The sequence below is a fragment of the Cervus canadensis genome, chromosome 3 (genome assembly GCF_019320065.1).
Source record: "Cervus canadensis isolate Bull #8, Minnesota chromosome 3, ASM1932006v1, whole genome shotgun sequence".
Taxonomy (NCBI): Eukaryota; Metazoa; Chordata; class Mammalia; order Artiodactyla; family Cervidae; genus Cervus; species Cervus canadensis.
The window spans coordinates 89094325-89119254 of NC_057388.1; the positions used below are offsets into that span (position 1 = coordinate 89094325).

General features: G+C 43.0%; 1 protein-coding gene across 2 annotated transcripts in view; it reads left to right on the plus strand.

Annotated features, from left to right (window-relative positions):
* Positions 1-24930, plus strand: part of LOC122438642 (carboxypeptidase A4-like) — a 56129-nt gene that overhangs the window by 18804 nt on the left and 12395 nt on the right. Inside the window, exons 7-13 of one of the 2 annotated variants that reach the window (XM_043463722.1) lie at positions 1596-1851; positions 8304-8455; positions 13862-14113; positions 19267-19348; positions 19760-19894; positions 21142-21240; positions 24823-24924. In XM_043463722.1, coding sequence (XP_043319657.1) covers positions 14046-14113; positions 19267-19348; positions 19760-19894; positions 21142-21240; positions 24823-24924 — 486 coding nt within the window. In that variant the 5' untranslated portion in view covers positions 1596-1851; positions 8304-8455; positions 13862-14045. The remainder of the gene's footprint in view (positions 1-1595; positions 1852-8303; positions 8456-13861; positions 14114-19266; positions 19349-19759; positions 19895-21141; positions 21241-24822; positions 24925-24930) is intronic. The other variant, XM_043463721.1, reaches the window with a different exon arrangement.

Below are 24930 nucleotides of genomic sequence, written 5' to 3' on the forward strand. Positions count from 1 at the left end.
CTGGAAACCTCAGTGTTGCTGCTGATTCAAACCAGGACTGAGACTCGGGTTTGGAGGTTGAGCACAGGGGCTTGCCCCCAGGGATGGTTAGATGTTGTCTGGCCAGCTAGCTATCTGCATGGCTCTGCATTGCTGTCAGCCTGCTTAGCCCATTCAGGATTGAAGCTATTTAAAAATCTATCTGGAAAAAAAAAAAACAAAAAAAAACCCACTTCACTAAGTTCCGTTCACAGGCTCACAGTGCTGTCACTGAGTTTGAGGAGCATTTAATATAGTTTTGTCTCACATCTTGGTTTTCACATAAGCTGTATCCCAGCTCAGCTTCTGAGTTTCCAGAGCAAAGACTGTATGCTGGCAGGAAGGCTCAGGCAGCCCTGAACCAACCACTAGAGGGGGTTGGGATCTAAAAGAGGAGAAGCACTACATCATCTATGGATGCTTCGAGAAGAAAAACTAAAATGAAGTACAAATCAAAATAGATTCAAAGAGAAAATACTTCCTGCTCTGCCTTTGTTGACTTGTAGCTCTGATTTTTGAGGGTCTAATGCCAAAAGGCTGGTTGAAGGGGAGCTTCTTTTTGCTTTCAGGCACCAGTTAAAACCCCTTATGTTTCTCTAATCACAGTTAAGCTGAGTTTGATTTTTCCTCGTTAGATGTAATAGTGCAGTTAGAAATAGTGTTCCTAACACCTGACACAGTGTCTGGCACGTAGAAAGCAATCAATAAATACTTGTAAGACACATGAATTAATGAAAATCATTGAACCAAGAAAGGATACCCTAAGGAGCTGTGACAGGATACGGACAAGTGGCAACTTCATTCATTACTTTTACCAATTTTTTTTTTTTTAGTGTAGGAAAGAAAAGTATCAAAGCATCAGATCCAAAATGTTGAACAATGTCTAGCAATTCAAAGTCAGACTTTTTCCTGGGATGTTTTTCTTATTAAATATTCTCAAAATGAGATGATAGGTTGAATATATATTTTGTCCATATTGTTTAGAGATCCCGGGGAGTCCCAACCTCTACCTGTCCCCTCAGAGTTTCTCTAGCCCTGGCCAGGCCACAGTGGGCCCACTTCAGTGGTCATAAGTAACTCCCATGGCTGAGAAAATGAGGCCAAAGGTAGCCTTGTCGATGGTGGCTGTGATTTCCCTACCACAGAAAGGGTTTCAGAGGTTCTTTGCATTTGTGGGTTTGTGACTTAGAAGTACAGATGCATATAATCTTCTACTCTTGGGCTCTAAGAATTGGAAGAAATCCCAGAAAATGAGCTTGCTCAACCCCCACCCGATGCAGGAATTCCATCTATAATGTTAAATCTGGCTTTTCTTCCAACAACTCCCACAGAGGGGAGATGATTTAACTTGCTCTTTCTGCCATATAGAGGAACCATGTTTTTAAAGAAGAGAGATGTGTCCAGACTCAATTAAGTTAGGTTTTTTGACTGTGTCTTTACGTAGTATCTCAATTTAATACAATGACAATCTTGCTCTGATTTCCAGAGGAGGAACTGAGTGATGCATGGTGTCTGCCTCTATACACTGTCCTCTTAAAGCTCACTGTTCTCACTTGGTTTCTTCCACATCCTATCAGAACCTGGAATCAGCAACAACTCTTGGCTCCAACTCATACCATGGACCCAGTGCCAACTCTGAAGTTGAAGTGAAATCCACAGTGGACTTCATCAAGAGTCATGGAAAAGTCAAGGGCTTCATTACCTTCCACAGCTATTTGCAGCTGCTGATGTTCCCCTTTGAGTATACATGTGCCAAGTCACATAACTCTGACGAGCTGTTAAGTTTCTGAAACTTCATTTCAGCTTGGAAACAAACATCCATGGTGTGGACAGGTTAAGTTTCAGTCATAAAGATAGGTATTGGGATCTGGGTGGACTAGTGACAGGTTACAAAGATGAATGAGACATAATATGTCCAACCTCTGAGAAGACTGTGACTCAGGCAAAGATTTAAAACACTGGTTATGGACTTCCTGAGTTAAGTTTCCTTGGGAAATAGGATTCATGAAATTATTATTGCCTTAATTTAGATGAGCAGGAGCCTGATTTGACTATAAATTCCCAGGATACATTTTCTATTGCTTAGGAAATAACCACTTGGATTGGGACCTGAGAGTCTTGGATCTATAGTCAGTTTCCCTATGCTAAGCAGTGCTGCTCCCAACTTTGCCTCATACCTTGCTGGTGTCTTAGGTTCTGTCACCCATCATCATGTTGCACTGGTGTATGTTGGACATAAAACACTTCTCTAAGGTATCACTTGATACCCTCCAACATCTTTCCTGTTTTAGAAATGAGCAAACTGGTGGCAGCCTTAAGTCAGTTGGTGATGTCTCAGGGGGCTGTTTATAATTGAGAAAGTGCTATCCCTAGCAGAAGAGAATGTGCAAATATTTCCTATTTGGTTTTTTTTTTTTAAATTTTTTTTTTTTTTCTATTTGGTTTTTAAGCTTGGTTTTTGAAGCCCATGTATTAGAGAGAAGCCCTGAGATGGGACCTTTTGGTCCATTTCAAGCAGATTGTTATCAGCAGCTAGCAGAAATGGAATAGATTATTCCAGTTCAGGTGTATCTTTTATCTTATAGTTGTATTTCAGTTCTGTTATGCAATTTTCAGGGTTTGATGGTGAATGTTACCACTCAACATTAAATCAGGGAAAAAAGAATGTCAGGGTTGAAAGTCAAAGGTACTTTTAGTAGCTCTGTGCATGTGCTAAGTCGCTTCAGTCATGTCCATCTCTTTGTGACCCTATGGACTGTAACCAGCCAGGCTCCTCTGTCCATGGGATTCTCCAGTCAAGAATACTGGAGTAGGTTGCCGTGCCCTCCTTCAGGGGATCTTCCTGACTCAACTCAGGGATAGAACCCGAGTTTTTTATGTCTTCTGCCTTGGCAGGTGGGTTCTTTACAACTAGAGTCATGTGGGAAGCCCTCTAGTAACTCTGCTGCTGCTGCTGCTGCTAAGTCGCTTCAGTCGTGTCCAACTCTGTGCGTCCCCATAGACGGCAGCCCACCAGGCTCCCCCATCCCTGGGATTCTCCAGGCAAGAACACTGGAGTGAGTTGCCATTTCCTTCTCCAGTGCATGACAGTGAAAAGTGAAAGTGAAGTCGCTCAGTCGTGTCCAACTCTTAGCGACCCCATGGACTGCAGCCCACCAGGCTCCTCCATCCATGGGATTTTCCAGGCAAGAGTACTGGAGTGGGTTGCCATTGCCTTCTCCAGTTAGTAACTCTAGATAACCTTAAATTATCCAAACCTGGTGTATTCATCTCTACCACATAGTCCTCCAGCCCATAATTGGATCACTTCTTGTCTCTAAGGCAGCCTATTCCATGTTGGGAAGATTAGATTGTTTGAATTCTTTCTCATAGTGAGCTCAAACTCTCTGCTTATGTTTTTCACATACCAGCCTTGGTTTACCGTCTTGCTGCAGAGAGCAAGCTTATTTCCCTCTGAGAGACAAATTCATCAATTACTTAAAGATTAGTAAACTGCTTCTCCTAGGTTTTTCCTTATCCTAACTAAGTACCCCGGTCCCTTCAAGCTCTCAGAATATGGTTCTAACTCCCCTCACCCTTCTGGTTGCTATCTCACGAATGTACTTTGCTTTGTCTGTGTTCTTCAAGGGCAGCTCCCAGAAGTGAATGTAAAACTTGAGTATGTTAACAAGCACAGAGCAGAGCATGACCATAACTGCCCTCATCCAGCTTATGCAGTTGAGGGTCATATTCATTTTTTGGCAGTGGTGTCATGCCATTGACTCATGCTGGGCTCACTGACAGCTGAAACCCCCAGGCTCTCTGAGGATTCCACCCAGCCAGGTTTCCTCCATCTGGTAATTGTACAGTTGTTTTCCTGAATCCAAGTTCAAGACCTTGAATTTATCCCTAGAAAGGACAGTAAAGCCTCCATCAGTCAAAATTGGAACCCTCAAATAATGGAAAATACTTTGTTGAGCTTTACTTCTTGGAAAAAGAGACAATCATAGGGAAATAAGCCAATGGAAGGATCACCAATTTAATGGACATAAACTTGGGCTAACTCTGAGTATGGTGAGGGACAGGGAAGCCTGGCGTGCTGCAGTTCATGGGGTTGCAGAGAGTCAGACAAGACTTGGCAACTGAACATCAACAACAGGGATTGAGTTAAAAAGAAAAAAACCCTAACTTCCTGGGTACATCCTTGGGTCAGTACACATTCTCTTTAGCTCCTTACTCCCACTCTGTTTCCTCCCATACTCCTGAATGAGGAAAGCTGGTGGCAAAATAATGACCCTTGTGTATTTATTGCAAACACCTGGATGTTCAAATAAACAATGAGAGTCTATTGCACTTTCAGAGCCAACAGAAGTGAACTTGTGCTCACTTCCCAGTGAAAATGACTGAAACAAAAACAATGTTATGCTTAATTAACCAGAGTCCAGTTCATCAGACTGTCCCTTTTACATTTTGCTATTGGGCTTCTGTTTTTCCAAGAGACAAGCCCTATTCATCCACCTTTTCCTTGGTTCCCTCACTCTAGAATGACGTGCCCCAAAGGCAGCACAATCCCTGGCAAGCCTGCACAGCTCCAAATACAAAGTGGAATCTATGTCCTCAGTCAAATGTAGATATCTAATGTGTCTTTGCCTACTAAGTTAGTAGGCACCATGTAATTTAGGATAAAAGCCATTAAATGCACTGATATGAAATGGATTAGACCTTAAAAATGCATGAAACCCAGCCTTACCCAACATTCTTCAGTGAGGCTAGATCTCTTCCAGAGATAGTTACTCTGTATTTAGAGCACAGTTCTGTGTTTCCTGCTAGTTACCCTGTATTGAGAGCAAAGTTCTGTGTTTCCTGCTAGTTACCCTGTATTTAGAGCAAAGTTCTGGGTTTCCTGCTAGTTACCCTGATCGATGCAAAGAAATAGAGGAAAACAATAGAATGGGAAAGACTAGAGATCTCTTCAAGCAAATTAGAGATACCAGGGGAACATTTCATGCAAAGATGGGTTCGATAAAGGACAGAAATGGTATGGACCTAAAAGAAGCAGAAGATATTAAGAAGAGGTGGCAAGAATACACAGAAGAACTGTACAAAAAAGATCTTCATGACCCAGATAATCACGATGGTGTGATCACTCACCTAGAGCCAGACATCCTGGAATGTGAAGTCAAGTGGGCCTTAGCAAGCATCACTACAAACAAAGCTAGTGGAGGTGATGGAATTCCAGTTGAGCTGTTTCAAATCCTGAAAGATGATGCTGTGAAAGTGCTGCACTCAATATGCCAGCAAATTTGGAAAACTCAGCAGTGGCCACGGGACTGGAAAAGGTCAGTTTTCATTCTAATCCCAAAGACAGGAAATGCCAAAGAATGCTCAAACTACTGCACAATTGCACTCATCTCATACGCTAAAAAAGTAATGCTTAAAATTCTCCAAACCACGCTTCAGCAATACGTGAACTGAGAACTTCCAGATGTTCAAGCTGGTTTTAGAAAAGGCAGAGGAACCAGAGATCAGATTGCCAACATCTGCTGGATCATAGAAAAAGCAAGAGAGTTCCAGAGAAACATCTATTTCTGCTTTATTGACTATGCCAAAGCCTTTGACTGTGTGGATCACAATAAACTGTGGAAAATTCTGAAAGAGATGGGAATACCAGACCACCTGACCTGCCTCTTGAGAAACCTGTATGCAGTTCAGGAAGCAACAGTTAGAACTGGACATGGAACAACAGACTGGTTCCAAATAGGAAAAGGAGTACGTCAAGGCTGTATATTGTCACGCTACTTATTTAACTTATATGCAGAGTACATCATGAGAAACTCTGGGCTGGAGGAAGTACAAGCTGGAATCAAGCTGGAATCCAACCAGTCCATCCTAAAGGATATCAGTCCTGGGTGTTCTTTGGAAGGACTGATGTTGAAGCTGAAACTCCAATACTTTGGCCACCTGATGCAAAGAGCTGACTCTTTGGAAAAGACCCTGATGCTGGGAAAGATTGAGGGCAGAAGGGGAAGGGATGAGAGGATGAGATGGCGGGATGGCATCACCAACTCAATGGACATGGGTTTGGGTGGACTCCGGGAGTTGGTGATGGACAGGGAGGCCTGGCATGCTGTGGTTCATGGGGTCGCAAAGAGTCGGATATAACTGAGGGACTGAACTAAACTGAACTGACCCTGTATTTAGAGCGAAGTTCTGGGTTTCCTGCTAGTTACCCTGTATTTAGAGCAAAGTTCTGGGTTTCCTGCTAGTTACCCTGTATTTAGAGCAAAGTTCTGGGTTTCCTGCCAGTTACCCTGTATTTAGAGCAAAGTTCTGGGTTTCCTGCTAGTTACTCTGTATTTAGAGCAAAGTTCTGTGTTTCCTGCTCTATTTGTCGTGATTCTTATGGCTCACTCTCATTATGTGGGATCTCATTGCCTGAAAATGGGCATTTATCAAGACTTGGTCCTAAATGATCACTTTTTATTAATTACGCATGGCTTGGCTAAAAGAGGCTCACACCCTAAATAAACCCATGGACTGTGTAGGGACGGAATGGATGCGATTGTTTAGGAGCACACAGGGGTTTCAGTGGAAAGACTCTGTTGCAGCCATTTGTCCATGAAGAGTTAGGGGAAACAAAGAGGAGGACAAGTTAGAAATAATAGCAGTGGCAGGAATAGAGCTTGGGAGCCTGCTGTTAGACTTTCTGAGGCCAGTGAGGATGGAAGAGAGACATTTAGAGAGTAAAATCAAAAGGCTTTTGTCATTTATTAGAAGTGGAGAGTTTCTCACCGATGGTTACTGAATGATGCCCTTAACTGAGGGAGATACCCAGGAAGGTGGAGGAGGGATGAGGTTGGAAAGATAATGAGTTCAGCTTTGGATTATTGAGATTGAGATGGTGGTGGTGTTTTTCAGGTGGTGACGTCCTATAAGCGTTGGGCTATGTGGCTCTGGGATTCTGCAGAGAGACTAAGGGGTAGTTGACATAGATAGGGTAGTTAGAACAGGAAAACAAGGAGACCATTTGAAGTAGGAAAAACCCTGGGCGGAGGATGGGAGGGAGATGTTAGGCAGTGGAAGGGGTTTGCAATGAGGGAGGGCAACAGGGGGCTTCCCTGATAGTTTGGTAGGTAAAGAATCTGCCTGCGATGCAAGGGACCCGGGTCCAATCCCTGGGTTGGGAAGATCCCCTGGAGAAGGAAATGGCAACCCAGCCCAGTACCGAAAAAGCTGGCTTAAAACTCAGCATTCAAAAAACTAAGATCATGGCATCTGGTCCCGTCACTTCATGGCAAATAGATAGGGAAACAATGGAAACAGTGACAAACTTTATTTTCTTTGGCTCCAAAATCACTGCAGATGGTGACTGCAGCCATAAAATTAAAAGTTGCTTGCTCCTTAGAAGAAAAGCTATGAACAACCTAGAAAGCATATTAAAAAGCAGAGACACTACTTTGCCAACAAAGGTTCATCTAGTCTAAGCTATGGTTTTTCCTGTAGTCATGTATGGATGTGAGAGTTGGACTAGAAAGAAAGCTGAGCACCAAAGAATTGATGGTTTTGAACTGTGGTGTTGCAGAAGACTCTTGAGAGTCCCTTGGACTGCAAGGAGATCAAACCAGTCAATCCTAAAGGAAATCAATCCTGAATATTCATTGGAAGGACTGATGCTGAAGCTGAAACTCCAAAACTTTGGCCAGCTGATGCCAAGAACTGACTCATTGGAAAAGACCCTGATTCTGGGAAAGGTTGAGGGCAGGAGGAGAAGGGGACGGCAGAGGATGAGATGGTTGGATGACATCACCAACTCGATGGACATGAGTTTGAGCAAGCTCTGGAAGTTGGTGATGGACAGGGAGGCCTGGTGTGCTACATTCCATGGGGTCGCAAAGAGTCAGACATGACTGAGTGACTGAATTGAAGTGAATTAGCTTCCTGATGGAGCTAACCCAGATACCTCTGATCCGTAATATGGTCCCTTGGTAGAATCTTAGTCATTTGTTGATTATTATAATCACAGCTGACATTTATTGAATGCCTATTCTATGTACATGATCTCAGCTCCTTCCCTTAATCTTTCTGAGATTTCCTCAGAGAGAGGGAATCAGTTTTCCTCGTCTGTAAAATGGGGATAATACTAATACCTACTTTGTGACATGGTAAAGATTAAACAAACCAATTTAGCATAATGTTTAACACATTTAATAAGCACTCAACAAGTGATAGACTCATAACCATTATATTATCCTATTTAATTCTCATTGCCCTGTGAAATAAGTTATATTACTATACTTTTTTGACAGAAGAAGCATTTGGAACTCAGATAAGTGATTGCCTTAGATCACTTATGATGACCAGCTGATCATGCAGAATCAGGATTGAATCTAAAGCCAGGATTTGGTGCACTGTGGAGCTCTTAGTGGGATTATCTGTGTCATGTGGCCACACAAAAGGGGTAAGTAAGTAATTTTGGTACCCAGGAAGGTAGTTCAAATAAGCAGCTATTTGGTAGTTGTTAATAACCAGGTTTGATGCTTTTGAACTGTGGTATTGGAGAAGATTCTTGAGAGTCCCTTGGACTGCAAGGAGATCCAACCAGTCCATCCTAAAGGAGATCAGTCCTGGGTGTTCCTTGGAAGGACTGATGCTGAAGCTGAAACTCCTATACTTCAGCCACCTGATGTGAAGAGTTGACTCATTGGAAAAGACCCTGATGCTGGGAGGGATCGGGGGCAGGAGGAGAAGGGGACGACAGAGGATGAGATGGTTGGATGGCATCACTGACTTGATGGACATGAATTTGAGTAAACTCCAGGAGTTGGTGATGGGTAGGGAGGCCTGGCGTGCTGCGATTCATGGGGTCGCAAAGAGTCGGACACGACTGAGCGACTGAAGTGAACTGAACTGAACTGAATAACCAGGTGCTACTACACCTTCTGTGGGTGAAGGCAAAGACTCAAGAAACAAGAGTTCGTAGTGTTAATTCCCAGTATTAACCACTAGTCCTACTTTCCCCTGGTATAACCTGCCTGGTCTTCACCTTTGCCCAGCCTCATTCTTAGGGACTAGGTGACTTCCTCCATCTCTTCCCCAGCCATCTCCTGTTTGATCTCTACCAGCCCTCCATGGAAGGGGCCTCAGAGTTGGCCCATTGCTCAGCTCTTCTGAGTCATGATTGCCAGAAATCTTTGCAGGCTAATGCTTCCTTCCTTTATCATATGTCACATATCAGTGTCCACATATTACACAGGTGCACATTCTTGATTTTACCCATGCATATAGGTGCTGGGCACATTATTTGATATCAGAACAAAGCCTGTTCAGTCCTTATGCTGAAAGTTCCCTAAGGGTAGGGTCCAAATGTCTTCCTCTATTTTTTTTAAATGTTTCATTTTATTTTTTGTAATACCATGTAGCTTATGGGATTTTAGTTTCCTGACCAGGGATTGAACCTGCACTCTAGGCAGTGAAAACATAGAGTCCTGACCACTGAACTGCCAGGGAATTCCCTCTCTTCCTTTGTTTGGGACTCCTCCTCTCCCACCAGAGGAAAAAATATTTGTACCTAGCACCCAACTAAAGAAGGAAGTGGTGTAGCCTCCCTAATATGTAGAAGATGCCAATGAGGAGAGCAGGCAGGATTTCAAATGTGTGGGTGAAGCCAGAGGCTCCTAAGAACACCAGAGGAAGGCTAAGTATAGTCTCTACTTGAATAACACCTTTTTTTTCTTTTCAAATTAATCTCTTTTTTTTTTTTCTCATAAGCATGGCCCTCTACTAAGTTATCCCTGTTCTCAAGGTTCATGCACATAGGGGCTGGACTTTTTTTTGATAGTGAAGGAATTTCATATACAGGTTGCATAGCTGCGAGAGGCCAGTGGGAGTAGTATAACCAGAATTTATTCTCATTTACTCTTCAGACCAAGCCAGTGGAGGAAGTACTGACTGGTCCTATGACTCTGGCATCAAATACTCATTTGCCTTTGAACTGAAAGACAGGCAGGTTGATATGGCTTCCTCTCGCCAGCCAATCAGATCTTCAGTTCAGTTAATCAATTCAGTCACTCAGTTGTGTCCAAATCTTTGCAACCCATGGACTGCAGCACGCCAGGCTTCCCTGTCCATCACCAACTCCTGGAGCTTGCGCAAACTCATGTCCATTGAGTCAGTGATGCCATCCAAGCATCTCACCCTCTGTCATCCCCTTCTCCTCCTGCCATCAATCTTCCCCAGCATCAGGATCTTTTCCAGTGAGTCAGTTCTTCGCATCAGGTGGTCAAAGTATGGCTCCTCTGTCCATGGGATTCTCTAGGCAAGAATACTGGAGTGGATTGCCATGCTGTTCTCCAGGGGATCTTCCCAACCCAGGGATCAAACCCACATGTCTTATCTCTTACAATGGCAGGCAGGTTCTTTACCACTAGTTCCAGCTGGGAAGCCCAGTCAGATCTTCAGTTCAGTTCAGTTCATTTCAGTTCAGTTGCTCAGTCGTGTCCGACTCTTTGCAACCCCATGAATCGCAGCACGCCAGGCCTCCCTGTCCATCACCAACTTCTGGAGTTTACTCAAACTCATGTCCATCGAGTTGGTGATGCCATCCAACCATCTCATCCTCTGTCGTCCCCTTCTCCTGCCCCCAATCCCTCCCAGCATCAGGGTCTTTTCCAGTGAGTCAACTCTTCGCATGAGGTGACCAAAGTATTGGAGTTTCAGCTTCAACATCAGTCCTTCCAGTGAACATCCAGGACTGATCTCCTTTAGGATGGACTGGTTGGATCTCCTTGCAGTCCAAGGGACTCTCAAGAGACTTCTCCAACACCACAGTTCAAAATCATCAATTTTTCAGCGCTCAGCTTTCTTCACATTCCAACTCTCACATCCATACATGACCACTGGAAAAACCATAGCCTTGACTAGATGGACCTTTGTGGGCAAAGTAATGTCTCTGCTTTTTAATATGCTATCTAGGTTGGTCATAACTTTCCTTCCAAGGAGTAAGCATCTTTTAATTTCATGGCTGCAGTCACCATCTGCAGTGATTTTGGAGCCCCAAAAAATAAAGTCTGACACTGTTTCCTCTGTTTCCCCATCTATTTTCCATGAAGTGATGGGACCAGATGCCATGATCTTAGTTTTCTGAATGTTGAGCTTTAAGCCAACTTTTTCACTCTCCTCTTTCACTTTCATCCAGCTGTTTTTAGTTCCTCTTCACTTTCTGCCATAAGGGTGGTGTCATCTGTGTATGTGAGGTTATTGATATTTCTCCCAGCAATCTTGATTCCAGCTTGTGCTTCTTCCAGCCCAGCATTTCTCATGATGCACTCTGCATATAAGTTAAATAAGCAGGGTGACAATATACAGCCTTGACGTACTCCTTTTCCTATTTGGAACCAGTTTGTTGTTCCATGTCCAGTTCTAACTGTTGCTTCCTGACATGCATATAAGTTTCTCAAGAGGCAGGTCAGGAGGTCTGGTATTCCCATCTCTTTCAGAATTTTCCAGTCAGATCTTAGCCACAAGCAAAAGAGACCTGGCTTGGCTTGAAAACAGTCATGGAGCATGTGTGAGACTGCCCCCTTTAGGATTCTGGGGACTACATACCATTAAAAGCTCTTTGATTGGAAGCAAAGTTGGGTTATGATTATACCTTTTTCTAATCCTGATATAGGAACATTATACCTTTGATTTATGTTGCCCTGAAACACAGCAAATCACTATTTTAAAAATCTTTATCTTTTAAAATCCCATTTAAAGCAAATGCTACCAACATCCTTTAAAAATAAAAGAAATTATGGTGAAATATACATATCATAAAATGATTTTAGCCATTTTGAGTGTGCAGTTCAGTGGCATTAGGTGCCTTCACAGTGTTGTACAATCATCACCATCATCGATCTCCAGAAATTTTCCATCATCCCAAACTGAAACTGTACCCATTAAGCAACAAGTTCCTGTTTTTTCCTCTCTCCAGCCTGTGGTAATTCTATTCTATTTTTGTCTCTATTAATTTACCTATTCTAGGTACCACATATAAATGGAATCATGTAGTACTTGTCCTCTCATGACTGGCTTATTTCACTTAGCATAATGTTTTTGAGATTCACCCATGTTGTGGTATATGTCAGCTCCTTCATCTTAATAGAGTAATATTTTAGAGCTAGAAAGGGACTTTTGAGTTTATTAATTCAATAAATACTAGTTAAGCAACAGATTGTGCTAAGTATCATGCTAGGTGCTACATACTCTGGATCCATTGTTGACTTTTGCTTTTCTGTTTCTGATACACTGCATGATAAAAGCTAGTGATGGCAAACCAATGACATTCCTCCCTCCAGGCTGCTCCATCAGTCTGAGTCTCAGATTCCATATCATTTCTATTTAGACATTGACTTCCATTAGAGATTTGGATTTTCTTCATGTTAATGGCTTTCCTTGCGAGATATGGGTGGGAAGTGAATTTCAGCTTGCCTGGAATTCTGAGTGCTTGATTACTTAGTTCAGATTTCTTGCAGATTTAGGTCTCAGCTTCTCAGGCTGAACTCTCTCTTGGTGAAGTAGAGCCCAGCTTTTTTGACAGATCAAGGTGGGCCTAGAAGTTCATTTTCAGTGTTGGAAGGACAGAAGAGCCCCGATAGAGGCCCCCCAGCTCCACAACTCCTGACCAGCTCTTCTTGACCAAACCTTAGACAGGCTTCCGTGAGCCCTCTTTTCTACTGGCTTTATCCTCGGACCCTAAGTCAGTCTTAGCAAAGAATACTGACAGGTCATCCCTCAGTCCTTGATATCTGATTAGGTTCCTTATTCTCCACCATTGATGTCTAAATCTGTAGCCTGCCTTTTGCACAAATCCTGTTAGGTTAGTTAAGCAAAAATTCTCCCTATACTTTGTGTCTCCTCTTAGCAATTTTCCATCCACTGACCTCCTTGCTCTGCTATATTTAATAGATTTGAAGTTGAACACAATTAATCTCTCCTGTTGCATGACCTCTATTGCAATAACCATTTTTTTTTTTCTTTTTGAACACACTGCACAACACATGGGATCTTAGTTCCCAACTGGCTCTAACCTGTGCGCCTTGCACTGGAAGCATGGAGTCTTAACCACTGGACCACCAGGGAAGTCTTGTTGCAATAACCTTGAATAAAGTCTCCTTTATAGTTGTAACAAATGTCAGAATAACATTTCTTTAACACTCCCAACCCTTGGTTGAATCTATTCCCCTTGAGAAAGTACAGAAAGAATGTAGATGGGGGGACAGTAGGATGGGGGAGGCTTGTGTGATCTGGGGCACCTTGGACAGACTGAAAGGCCCCAGAGTCCTTGAAGTGGTGGAGATCACGAGTGTCTTGCACTTATTCTGCTGTGACTTGGTAGAAAGGACACCAGACTCGGAATCTAGTAAATGTAAGAAAGTTTTATTATTAATAATACCATTAAGCCTTATCTTTTTAGATTCCAAGGAAAACTGATAATTTATTAAGACTAACACATTTCTCCTATACCGTGTACCTCATATATTTTTGCCTTGTTAATAGAGTCAGAAAAATTAGGTGTCAGATTCAAAACAGAAGCCACAAACTTTCCATCATGATCTACTCTCACCAGAGAAGGGCTTGTCAGGTGTGTGAAATGTGTGGTCTTGGAGTTGACTTGGGGTTTATTTGGTAGTCTTTACTTTTATTCTAGAGCTAACACAATCTCAGGTTTATAATCTGGCCTCTTCTGTCAGTGTAAGTTCTATCCAGGCCTGTGGGACTTCCCTATTTACTCAAAAAACAATACTTAAAACCAAGCGTTGAGCAATACAAAACCCTTGTCACAGACTTTTCCAACCTGAGGAGCAAATTTCTAACTTTGTAGGTCAAGAGGCTTGGCCTGTATCACTCAAAAGGAATTGAAGAGGCATCAAAGACCCACCTGATGTACTGTCAGAGTTGGAAGGGTCCTTGGAAATCATATTAGCATTTTTGAGGACATGAGTCTGCCTCAGACTCCTTATAAATAGAGCTTTACTCAACCACTGTATGACTGGCATCCTTGGAACATGAAGTGGATACTCTTCTTTGGGGCCCTTATTGGCTCTGGCATCTGTGACCGAGAAACATTTTCTGGGTAAGTTCCTTTTGGACTTATTACTTAGTTCAGAAATACAAGAACCAAATAGATTTGGACATGAATGGTTGATTGTACCTCAGGTGGTATGGTGCTGGGAGGGAAGACCTGGATTCCTGTCCCAGCTCTGCCCCTGTATCATCTTGGACCAATTACTTCTTTCTCAGGCTCAGTTTTGGCTGTCGTGTCAAAACTAGGTGGTCTTCAGTTCCTCCTTAGCCCCCTAATTCCTGCCAGTTCTTTCTTCCTGGTTCTTATTCCTAAGGTCAGTTTCAGGCATCTCCTACTTTTTTACTCCTGTGCTATGAACTACTAAGAATACTAATTGTTTCTAATTTCTGCTATGTTTTGTTGTTTATTCACTGAGTTGTGTCTAACTTTTACGACCCTATGGACTGTAGCTCACCAGGCTCCTCTGTCCGTGGGATTACCCAGGCAAGACTACTGGTTGCTATTTCGTTCTCCAGGGATCTTTCTGACCTAGGGATTGAACACGTGGCTCCTACATTGGCAGGTGGATTCTCTACCGCTGAACCATCAGGGAAGCCCAGTTTCTGCCATGCTTAGGGGAAAACCTGGGTTACAGGCTTCTTGGCTTCACCTTCCTATTAATGGTTAAGGCTTGGCAGACCCTTCTTGGTAGCATCTAGCATATGGAGATTTGATGGGTCTTGCTTAGCCTTAGCTATGAAAAGCAACAGTACACCTGTACATTCTGTGTGTGCTTGTGCACATGCACACGTGCTCCACATAGAATGCTTTTTGGTTTACAAAGGAGAGAACATTTGGGAGGTAGGAGAGATGAAAGGATGCCATGGTACCCTACTGGAAGATTGAATTCTAATAACTCATTACTGCATAATGCTTGGTCATTTGCAAAGACCAGTCACATACATTATCTTTTGGATCACACAATTCTGCCAGGCAGGGGTGTTATTTTCCTCAATTTAAACATGAAAAAAATTCAGCCTTAGAAAGATTAAGAAACCTGCCCAAGGCTACTTAGCTGGTAAGCAGAGGAGTTGGAACTCTGAATGCAAAACCCAAGTGCAGTCCATGGGGTCACGAAAAGTCGGACATGACTGAGCGACTGAACAACAATCTCCAGAAAGAATCCTATATCTAACTGATTTGTCTATATCTATTGTTTTACTCTCCATTATACTATCTGGCTAAAGGGACTTTGAGATTGTATATTGAAGTAATTACTTATATGTGATTGAGTAATTTTTGTGGTGATGACTTCCGTTCACACCTGGTCTCTACTGCCAAATAGCTCAGAGCGCTTAGGCATAACAGGTGGTAAGGGAAGGAGATTTTTCCACAGGCAGCTCAGCAGTAAGTGTGTAATAACTACATTTGCTGCTATGTGGGCTGACGCATAGAGCTCTCAGGCTCCCGCTGCACCTATTCACATGGCTGAAAAAAAATCTTTATTTCTCAAGATACAGACTTCTCATATAATGCAGTGGACACCTGGGCTGAGACTGCTTGGCTGGGCTCTAGAGTGCTCACCATAGGAGCTTACACAGAAAGTGCTGTGTGCCTGAGCAAACTGCAGACAGTTTTAATCAATAGTGTCATCCTTACCCCCAAATCTTTCTCCCCTTATAGTAGGGAACCCAGCAAAGGTGGAGGAATTCTTCCTGAGGTCCATAGACATAGCCTAGACACCCAGCTTGGTGAACATTTAGAGCAAGGGGAAGTTGGTCTCTGAGCATTCAAGTGGTTGGATAGCCAGGAAGCAGGTTGGGTTGTAGGGGCAACAGTGCTAATGGAGATGGAGGTGATGATTTCATCCCCCCACACCCCCAGTCTCTGCTCCTTCCACCTAACTCACCTACCTCCCCAGTCTCTCTCACTCTGCTGGTGTCTTCTGTTCTGGGCGCCACTCATCTTAAGGATAGGATGGTGGCCAGGATGCCTCAAGGTGTACAGCAAGCAGAGAACAGGAAATAGTTGCAGAACTTGTAGCATCGGCAGTAACTGGTAGGCATTTAAGAGTTCCATGAAGTCATCTCAGATGTGGTGGCTTCTAAGACTGGCTGGGGATGCAAGTAAGAAAGGCACAAAGAATGTGCTGCTTGGCCACCCATATGGTGAAAGTGGGGAGGGATAGAAGCTCGGAACCGAGGTGACTACTGACTGTCCAGAACATGGGCTGAGTGTGAGAGTGACTGAGAGTGGATCTCTAACCATTGTGTTGGCAGCAGCTGCCAGACCAGGTATTGGAGAGCACCAGAATTAAGAAGAGCTGTAGGAACACCTACCTTTGTGGAGTAGAAAGGGTAAACATGACAACCTGCAAACTCCAGCATGTCTCCCTTCCCAGGCCAATTTTCCATCTTCAGAAAGAGCTTAAATCTTTGAAAAGATTTCCAGATGGTGGAGATAGGTTATGTTCCACCACCCACACTCTCAGGGTGCATTTTCCAAATAGAGACAGAGATAGTGAGGGCAAGAGAAAGGCTGCCCTTCAACTGGCACCCACTTGTGTTTTTTCTGTTTCTAGGTATGGATGAACTTATGTTCATGAGAATAATGTTAGATCCTCCCTGCCTCCTGCCGGTTTTTAATGCCATCTGAAGACTGTAGCTAACATTGTCTTTTCTGGTTGAGGAAAACCTTATGGGTGATGAAGATTGGTCCTAAAGCCTGGGTGAGAGATTAGCTAGGCAGATAAAGAAAAGCGCTGGACATCCAGACAGAGGAAACAGCATGTGCAAAGGCATAGAAGGGCAAAATGTATGGTGAATTTGGGATTTGAGTGAGGCTGGAGCCAAGAATGTGTAGGAGGGAGAGGCGGAGGAGAGACATGTGGGGAAAGACTCTATTCTGTACCAGCTCTTCCGCCCTGCCTGTCTGCATGTTACAGATGTGTCTTTATCCTTTGGAGCTGGGCTAATTAGGACATAATGAAATGAGCTGTGAGTTTAATCATCATCAGGGCCAATTAGATTCCCTGTACTCCCTTGTGGACTGTGCCCAGGAGTATGAAAGTTCTGCTGTGAAGTTACCACTTTGGGAGAATTAAAGCACATGCTGTGGATGAATGTGTAACATGGTTTTAATATTCTTAAGAGCCCATTATTCTTATGTTCCTCTTTTTTTCTCTTCCTATTCCTTTTTCCTCCTTGTTCTCTTTGTGATACTCTAGTCAATGCTGTATTTTACCGATACCTCATTTTGCTAACAGAGATGCCAGTGCACAGGCACTTTTCAGAACACCCATTTAAAAAATTTATTTATTTTTGATCGGAGGATAACTACTTTACAATATTGTATTGGTTTCTGCCATACATTCAACATGAATCAGCCATAGGTATAATATGTCCCCTCCCTCTGATTCTCTCTCCCATTCCCCCCCCCCCCCCATCCCACCCCTCTAGGTTATCACACAATCCCGGTTGAACTTGCTGTGTCAAACAACAAATTCCCACTGCCTATCTGTTTTACATAATGTTTATGTTTCCATGCTGCTCTCTCCATTCACCCTACCCTCGCCTTCTCCCACTGTGTCCACAAGTCTGTTCTATGTCTGCGTCTCCATTGCTGCTCTGCAAATAGGCAGAGCACCCATTTTTAAGATGCCCCTTTTTCTGGAGTGTTGAGGACAGGTTGTGACAGAGCATGAGTTCTACAGATGGGTCCTGGTACTCAGCTAGGAGGAAGGGTTTCCTTTCTGTTTTAAACCTGTTACTTTTGCAAGGCTGCTTGCCTGTTTCAGGGAAATGGTGGTTTGATTCCCCATCTTCCCAGGGCTGCAGTCCAACATCTAGCAAGTCTATCAGGTTCAGGCTGATACCTGCCAGCCAGTGGCTTCTGCACTGTGGCCTCAGAGACTCCCATGGGATGCACTTGGCTGTCCACCTCCCAGGACCCTGTGGAGACCAGATGAGCAGGGGGAAAGGGAGGCTTCAGCAATGGCATTCCCTTCAGATCTGCTGCCTGCAACAGAAGCAACTCTGCAGCAGACCTTACCTCCTTAGAGGCTAGACCAGACCCCCTGGAGACCCCCCAGAAGCTCCCAGAACAAAGTTAAGCTCTGAGAGTTCATCCGGATTAGACCGGTTTTCTGATGAGGAGATGCTGATCTGCCACGTGAGGCTGCACGTTTAGCTCCCTGTGACAGAACCATTTTCTCTGTCAACAGGTCCTTCAGCCCACAGCCGTCTCCAGCAGCTCTTCCCGCATTCATTTGTGTCAAAGGGATGACGCATGTGACAGTGTTGAGTGCCGATTCATTCGGGCCGTCACCTAGCAACGGCCTAATGGCTCCCCTGGCTCTCTGAGCCGGCTGAGAGCACAAAGGCAGCTTTTCAGGCTTGGCCTTCTCCCACCCACACACAGGACTTCAGGGGCCTCTACCCCTGCTGCTGCTGCGGGAGCTAAATGATGTATAGGGAACAAGTGCAGGACGAACAACAAAGGGGGACTTGGGACTGGCCAGCTTCCTTCTGGGCCCTGTCAGAGCCCCATTGGGAGGATGAATCCTGAGTTCAGCCCCAGCACCATGCATTTGTGTAGGATTCCGGAGCTGGAAGGGCCTGGAGAGCACCCAGCCTCTCCCTTCTTTGCTAAGAGGAAAAATAACTAACCCTCCCAGGATGGAAGGTCTGTTCTCTTTTTTGCTCTTTCCAGCGTGGACATTCAGCCAGTTTCAGTCCTAGACCTTGACAGTGAAGAAGTGCCTCTTTATGTCTTGAGTTAGCTTTGCGTGTAGCTCAGGAACATTCCTTTCTGCAAAATATATATGTTTTTCATTATAAAGTAATATGACCACATTACAGAAAACAGATACGAGGGGAAAAAAGTAAGTCATCCATAATCCCATGACCCGAACATAAGCACTGTCAGCATTTGCTATATTTCCGTTGTCTGTTTTTCTTCCAATGCATCTGCTTTTTCCATACTTGCAGTCATGGCATACATACAATTTTGTGTCCTGCTCTTTCACTTAATATTTCCCTTAAAGTTATATACCATAAGCACTTTTTCATATTTGCCACGTAGCCTTATTTTTAGTGGCTATATATTATAACCAAAGACTAGACCATTTCCTTTCATTATGTCTGGGATAGTAGGCCTGGGGTTTATTTGCCAGCTGAAAGCTTACCATTATGTTTTTCTTTTTTTTCCTCTGCCTTCTCCAGGCACCAAGTTTTCAGAATTAACGTCAGAAATGGAGATGAGATCAGCAAACTCAATCGGCTAGTGAATTCAGACAACCTTAAGGTACTTAGTTCTCTTTCTCTTGAGTATCAATTAACCGTGGTGAGAGAAGACTCTTGCAGCACTGGCATTGTTATTCCTGAAGAGTTTCTGTGTATAATCCTATATTAATCAACATGTCTTTATACAATGGAGAGAGTTGGTGGGGAAGTGCTCTCCAGGGAGATGGGGTCCTCTGCAGAGGGCTTCATCTTTCTCTCTGCTATTGACTTGTTACTTCTTGAGCTTTGCCATGTGTTGCCTACTGGGCAGGCCTGACCAGATAAAACTGTGAAACGGCAGAAGTTTGCCCTTGTGCAGAACTCAGCTTCTCAGGGACCACCCAGGCTTTTGGCAGTTGTTCTAGAAGAATGAGTTCATTGTGCTTTTTACCTGAACTATCCTTTAACCTGGTTTTACTTCTTTTCTCTTCAGCTCAACTTGTGGAAATCTTCCCCTGCCTTCGGTCATCCTGCAGATGTCCTGGTCCCTTCTGTCAGTCTGCAGGAAGTCAAATCCTTCTTGGAGGACCATGGCTTAGAGTACTCAGTGGCTGTTGAAGACCTGCAGGTGGGTAGGCCAAGGTCCCTCCACTGATCTTGCATAGGACCAAGCAGCCAGAGTGGACTTGGAAAATTTTCAAGTTCTGGCCTCATTCTTCTCCATTGAACAGATGAAGACATTGAGGTATATGGAAGTAAAGTGCAGTGATTTGTTAGAGGAACATGTTGTGCTAGAAAGGGCTTACATGGCAAAAGGGCTTACATGGCAAACCAATCAGATCTGGATTCAAATCCTGATTTTGCTAACTACTACCTGTGTGATTTTGGACAAACTGTTAACCCTCTTGAGACTCTGTTCCTTCATCAGTAAAATGGTAATAGTTATACCTACTTCATATGATTAATTGAGATTAAGTGCTTAAATGTACATAAAATGTCTAACAGTGCCTGGTATGTCATAGCTATCCCACAAGTATTAAGTCTCTTTTTTCTTATTTGAAGTCAAGAGGGAAGACCAGAGTGTGTGCTGGTGGGGAGGTGCTGAAGGCCAGTCATAAAAAATATCCTTTAAGGATTCTTTGCTGGTCCAGTGGCTTCACATTTTCATTGCAAGGGGGAGAAGTTCAATCCCTGGTCAGGGAACTAAGATCCCACATGCCATGTGGCATGGGCAAGATAAATAAATGATAAATAAACACCATTGGCAAAAGGGAGAATGTTACCAGCAGCCCCTAGCAGAGTTGGTGTCACTGCCCAAGTCAGACAGCAGCCTCACGAGCTGTATTTGAACAGCAGGACAGTGTCTGACTCACGTTCTCTCCTTCACCGAGGTGGGTTGTGGACTAATTGGTGATTTGGCCTGGGAGTTTCCTGATGGTGTGAGCAGCTGTGAGCTTATTAATCATCCTCACATGTCACAGACATCTGCCAGGAGCCTTCAAAGTAGGAGTGGTTATAAGAATTTCTTTGTTTCTGAATGGTTTCCCAAGCTGGGTATTTCAGAGGCACTGGATACCAGATGCAGGCTGACATCTAGAGAATTCATAGTATAGAATAACCAAATAAGCACATATGTTGCTTCCAGGGAGAAAGTGAGTTTTGAGTGAGGTGATGTACGTTGAGCTCCAAGAAGTAAGACTTTATAGATGTGGGGAAGAAATCTGACCCCCTTTTACACCTTGACATTTGTGCTTCTTGATATGTGTGCTGAGGATGCTGCCATCTTGGACAGCCAAATATCCCAAGATAGAGTGGAAACAACATGAACCTCTGTCCCTAGAGAATCACTTTGTAATGTTGCCATGTCTGTTTTAGACTGTTTTAGATACTGAAGAGCAACAAATGCAACACAATGTACATCAAGAACTGAGCAGTAATTGCTTTAACTATGGGGCCTATCACACCCTGGAAGCTGTAAGTATTTCAGAGCAGGCAAAGATCAGATCATTGGCCTTTTGGGTTTTGTAACCCTTCTCCTTACTTTCAGGAGGTTTTAGTCCCTAGTACAGTATGCCTACAATGAGGGGTTAAAATGTGTACACTTCAATTTCTTTCTAATTCTTGGGTTGTTTATCTCCTAAGAGCAGAGTGAAATGCAAACTGAACATTTACTCCCACATGCATCCTTCTTTTCTTAAGCAACCCCTCAAAGAAAACCATGAAGTAATTGCAACCATTTTCAGTCCTCGTAATTCAACCTTGTTATATTCCACCAGAATCCCTGTACTTTATTCACCCAGATTAAAATGTTACTTATCCCAGGCAAATAGACAAGTGATTATTTCCAAGGTTAACCAAATATTTCCACTCATTTATCATGACTACTTATAATGTATATTTGTTCCATAATACATGTTGGTGCTGTGTTTAGTTAGAAATCACTTATATAAATGACTTTCAAGGTAAGCCAACCCTTCAAATAAGAAATTTGGAGCAGAATAATTTAATGTAATATTGGAATGTGAAGAACCAAGAAAGACTGGAATGGAACTGGATCACGTAGCCTATGGTTTTCTTAGGCCCCTCAATGTTTTTTTCCTTAGTCTGGAAACTCTCTACTAACTCAGGAACAAACCCCCAATTTAAACTGGTATTCTGTTTCCTATAGCTGAATATATATCCAAAGATAGAGTTCCTGGCATGCTTTTCATGAGGCATATACTTTGAATTATTTTTCTTTCAGATGAGGTTTTTTTTCCCCAAGCTTTTTTTTTCCACTTCTTTCCCAGGATAGTCAGTAGCTTTGTTTATTGTGTACACTTGGCCACACTGCCCCTTGATCCCTCTTGTGACCAGTGACATACATCTGCAAAACAGCTGGATAAAGTTAGGAGTTCAGTCCAGGGCCATGGACAAAAATGGAGCTGAGGCCCACACAGGGATCCAACCCCCAATGATAGCCTCATTAACATGGGGCACTCCCGAGTTGAGCTAACAGGTTGCAAATGTCACCCAAGATTCTGGGAACACCATCCCCTCACCTGCCTGCTGCAGGAGCCTCACATTCCTATCCACTCAATTTTGTTCTCTGACTTGAGGTATCATTGTCATCTGGCTTGCAGCATAAGGCTGCTTGTATTCAGTTCTTTCTAAAAACAGCTTTTAGAAGCACATATCCCACAATCACTTGAGCCTTCCTAGGTCTCTAAAGGGAATTTCATGTGTGTCTCTGCCAGGGTTTCTAATTTCAGACCCTTTGTGCATATTGTTGTGGTGGCAGTTACTTTTGTTATTGTTGTCGGTAAGCTTTCCCCTTGTGTTGGCACTGTGAATTTGCAACCCCTGTCTGGACACAGCTTGTTGTTCTAACTTTTCCTGAGTAACTGTCTTTCCTCTCATGACTCCGGGCAGGCATCTGGCTTTTGCTCCACTTTCTAGGGTCTGTGGGTAGAGTTTCCAGGCCCTTTTCAAGGCCATAATTACTACTTTCCAGCTCACAAGTTGGAACTTGCTCCTTGCTCCAGGCAGCGTCCTTTGCCCTCTACTCCTCTTCCTGTAGGAAGCCTTCCTCCTTCTTGCTGTAAACCCTCAGAACCTAAGACAGACATCTAGCCCTGGGGCTTCATCTTTTGTCTTGTACTCTGTTAGCTTGCTCTCTCTTCATTTCTGGCACAATTTTTCCTTTTTTTTTTTTGGTTTTTAAATTTGCCTGGGACTCATTTTCATAGTATTTTATCTGAGTTGCCTATATATTTGAGAGTGAGTTTCTTGCTCAGTCTGCCATAGTAACTGCAAGTCTTTAAGCTTGATTTTATTCTGTATTGATGGCACACTTTCTTTCTCTGTAAAGCTCCTTCTTTCAAATTTAAGGTCTAAATATAAATTCATTTATTTCCTTATTTCAGCCCTCAAAAAGTTTGAACAACTAAGGTGGATGAATTCCATTTTTAAAGCAAACCCCCCCCCCTTTTTTTTCACTGAAAGCAAATGGAAGCATTTAAAACCTTGCTTTATTATAGCTCTTCAACTGAGAGACCAAAGTCTTTAGAAGAATCACTTCCAAAGTGGAGTGCTTGTACAGTGGGGTATAAGCAAGATAGTCCATTGGGTTGGAGGAATAAACTGTTGCAATTTCTATTTATATTTCTACATATATTTGAATTTTATTAATGTAACAACTTTTGTTTCTATTTTTTATTTTATAATGTACGTCATATACTTGTGTGGTATTATATGTATTCATAATACATGCTGAATTTTCTTTATAACTGATGGGAAGAGTGATAAAAAAGTGATGGAAAAAAAAGATGAAAAAAAAGTTCTTTCAAGAACCTTGGCTAAATGGGGCCTTTGCTGACTATCTAGACTCAGTTCAGTTCAGTTGCTAAATCCTGTCTGATTCTTTGCGACCCCATGGACTGTAGCACACCAGGCTTCCCTGTCCTTCACCAACTTCTGGAGCTTGCTCAAATTCATGTCCATTGAGTCCTTGATGCCATCCAACCATCTTGTCCTCTGTTGTCCCCTTCTCCTCCCGCCTTCAGTCTTTCCCAGCATCAGAGTCTTTTCACATGAGTCAGTTCTCATCAGGTGGCCAGAGTATTAGGGCTTCAGCTTTAGCATCAGTCCTTCCAATGAATATTCAGGACTGATTTCCTTTAGGATTGACTGGTTTGATCTCCTTGCAGTCCAAGGGACTCTCAAGAGTCTTCTGCAATACCATAGTTCAAAAGCATCAATTCTTTGTCACTCAGCTTTCTTTGTGGTCCAACTCTCAATCCATACATGGCTACTGGAAAAATCATAGCTTTGACAAGATGGACCTTTGCTAGCAAAGTAATGTCTCTGCTTTTTAATATGCTGTCTAGGTTGGTCATAGCTTTTCTTCCATGGAGCAAGAGTATTTTAATTTCATGGCTGCAGTCACCATCTGCAGTGATTTTGGAGCCCAAGAAAATAAAGTCTGTCACTGTTTGCATTGTTTCCCTTTCTGTTTGCCATGAAGTGTTGGGACCGGATGCCTTGATCTTAGTTTTTTTGAACGTTGAGTTTTAAGCCAGCTTTTTCACTCTCCTCTTTCACTTTCATTAAGAGGCTCTTCGGTTCCTCTTTGCTTTCTGCCATAAGGGTGGTATCATCTGCATATCTGAGGTTATTGATATTTCTCCCAGCAATCTTGATTCCGGCTTGTGCTTCATCCAGCCCAGCATTTCGCATGATGTACTCTGCATATAACTTAAATAAGCAGGGTGATAATATACGGCCTAGACTAGTATAGTGCAAAGGGCCACACTTTTGGAGCAGTATCTGTATAAGTGTTTCTACTCTGATTTAATGGACTATAGTTTTGTGGACAAATAAAATGTGTTTTTCTCTAGAAAATCATAGAGATGGATTCTTAGGCAGTTGCTTAATAATAAGCGTTTCATATTGTTAACCCCAAGGTTAGGGGACTATAAAAAAATCGTTAAGATCAACAAAATAAAGTTCGCAGATACCCGTCTAGAGCTGAACAAATTTTTTAAATGCCCCTGGGTTTACTTTTTCACACTTCAGATTCACAAAGAGATGGACAACATTGTCAAATATTATCCTCACTTGGCGAGCACAGTGACGATTGGGCACTCATTTGAGAACCGATCAATGTATGTACTGAAGGTGAGA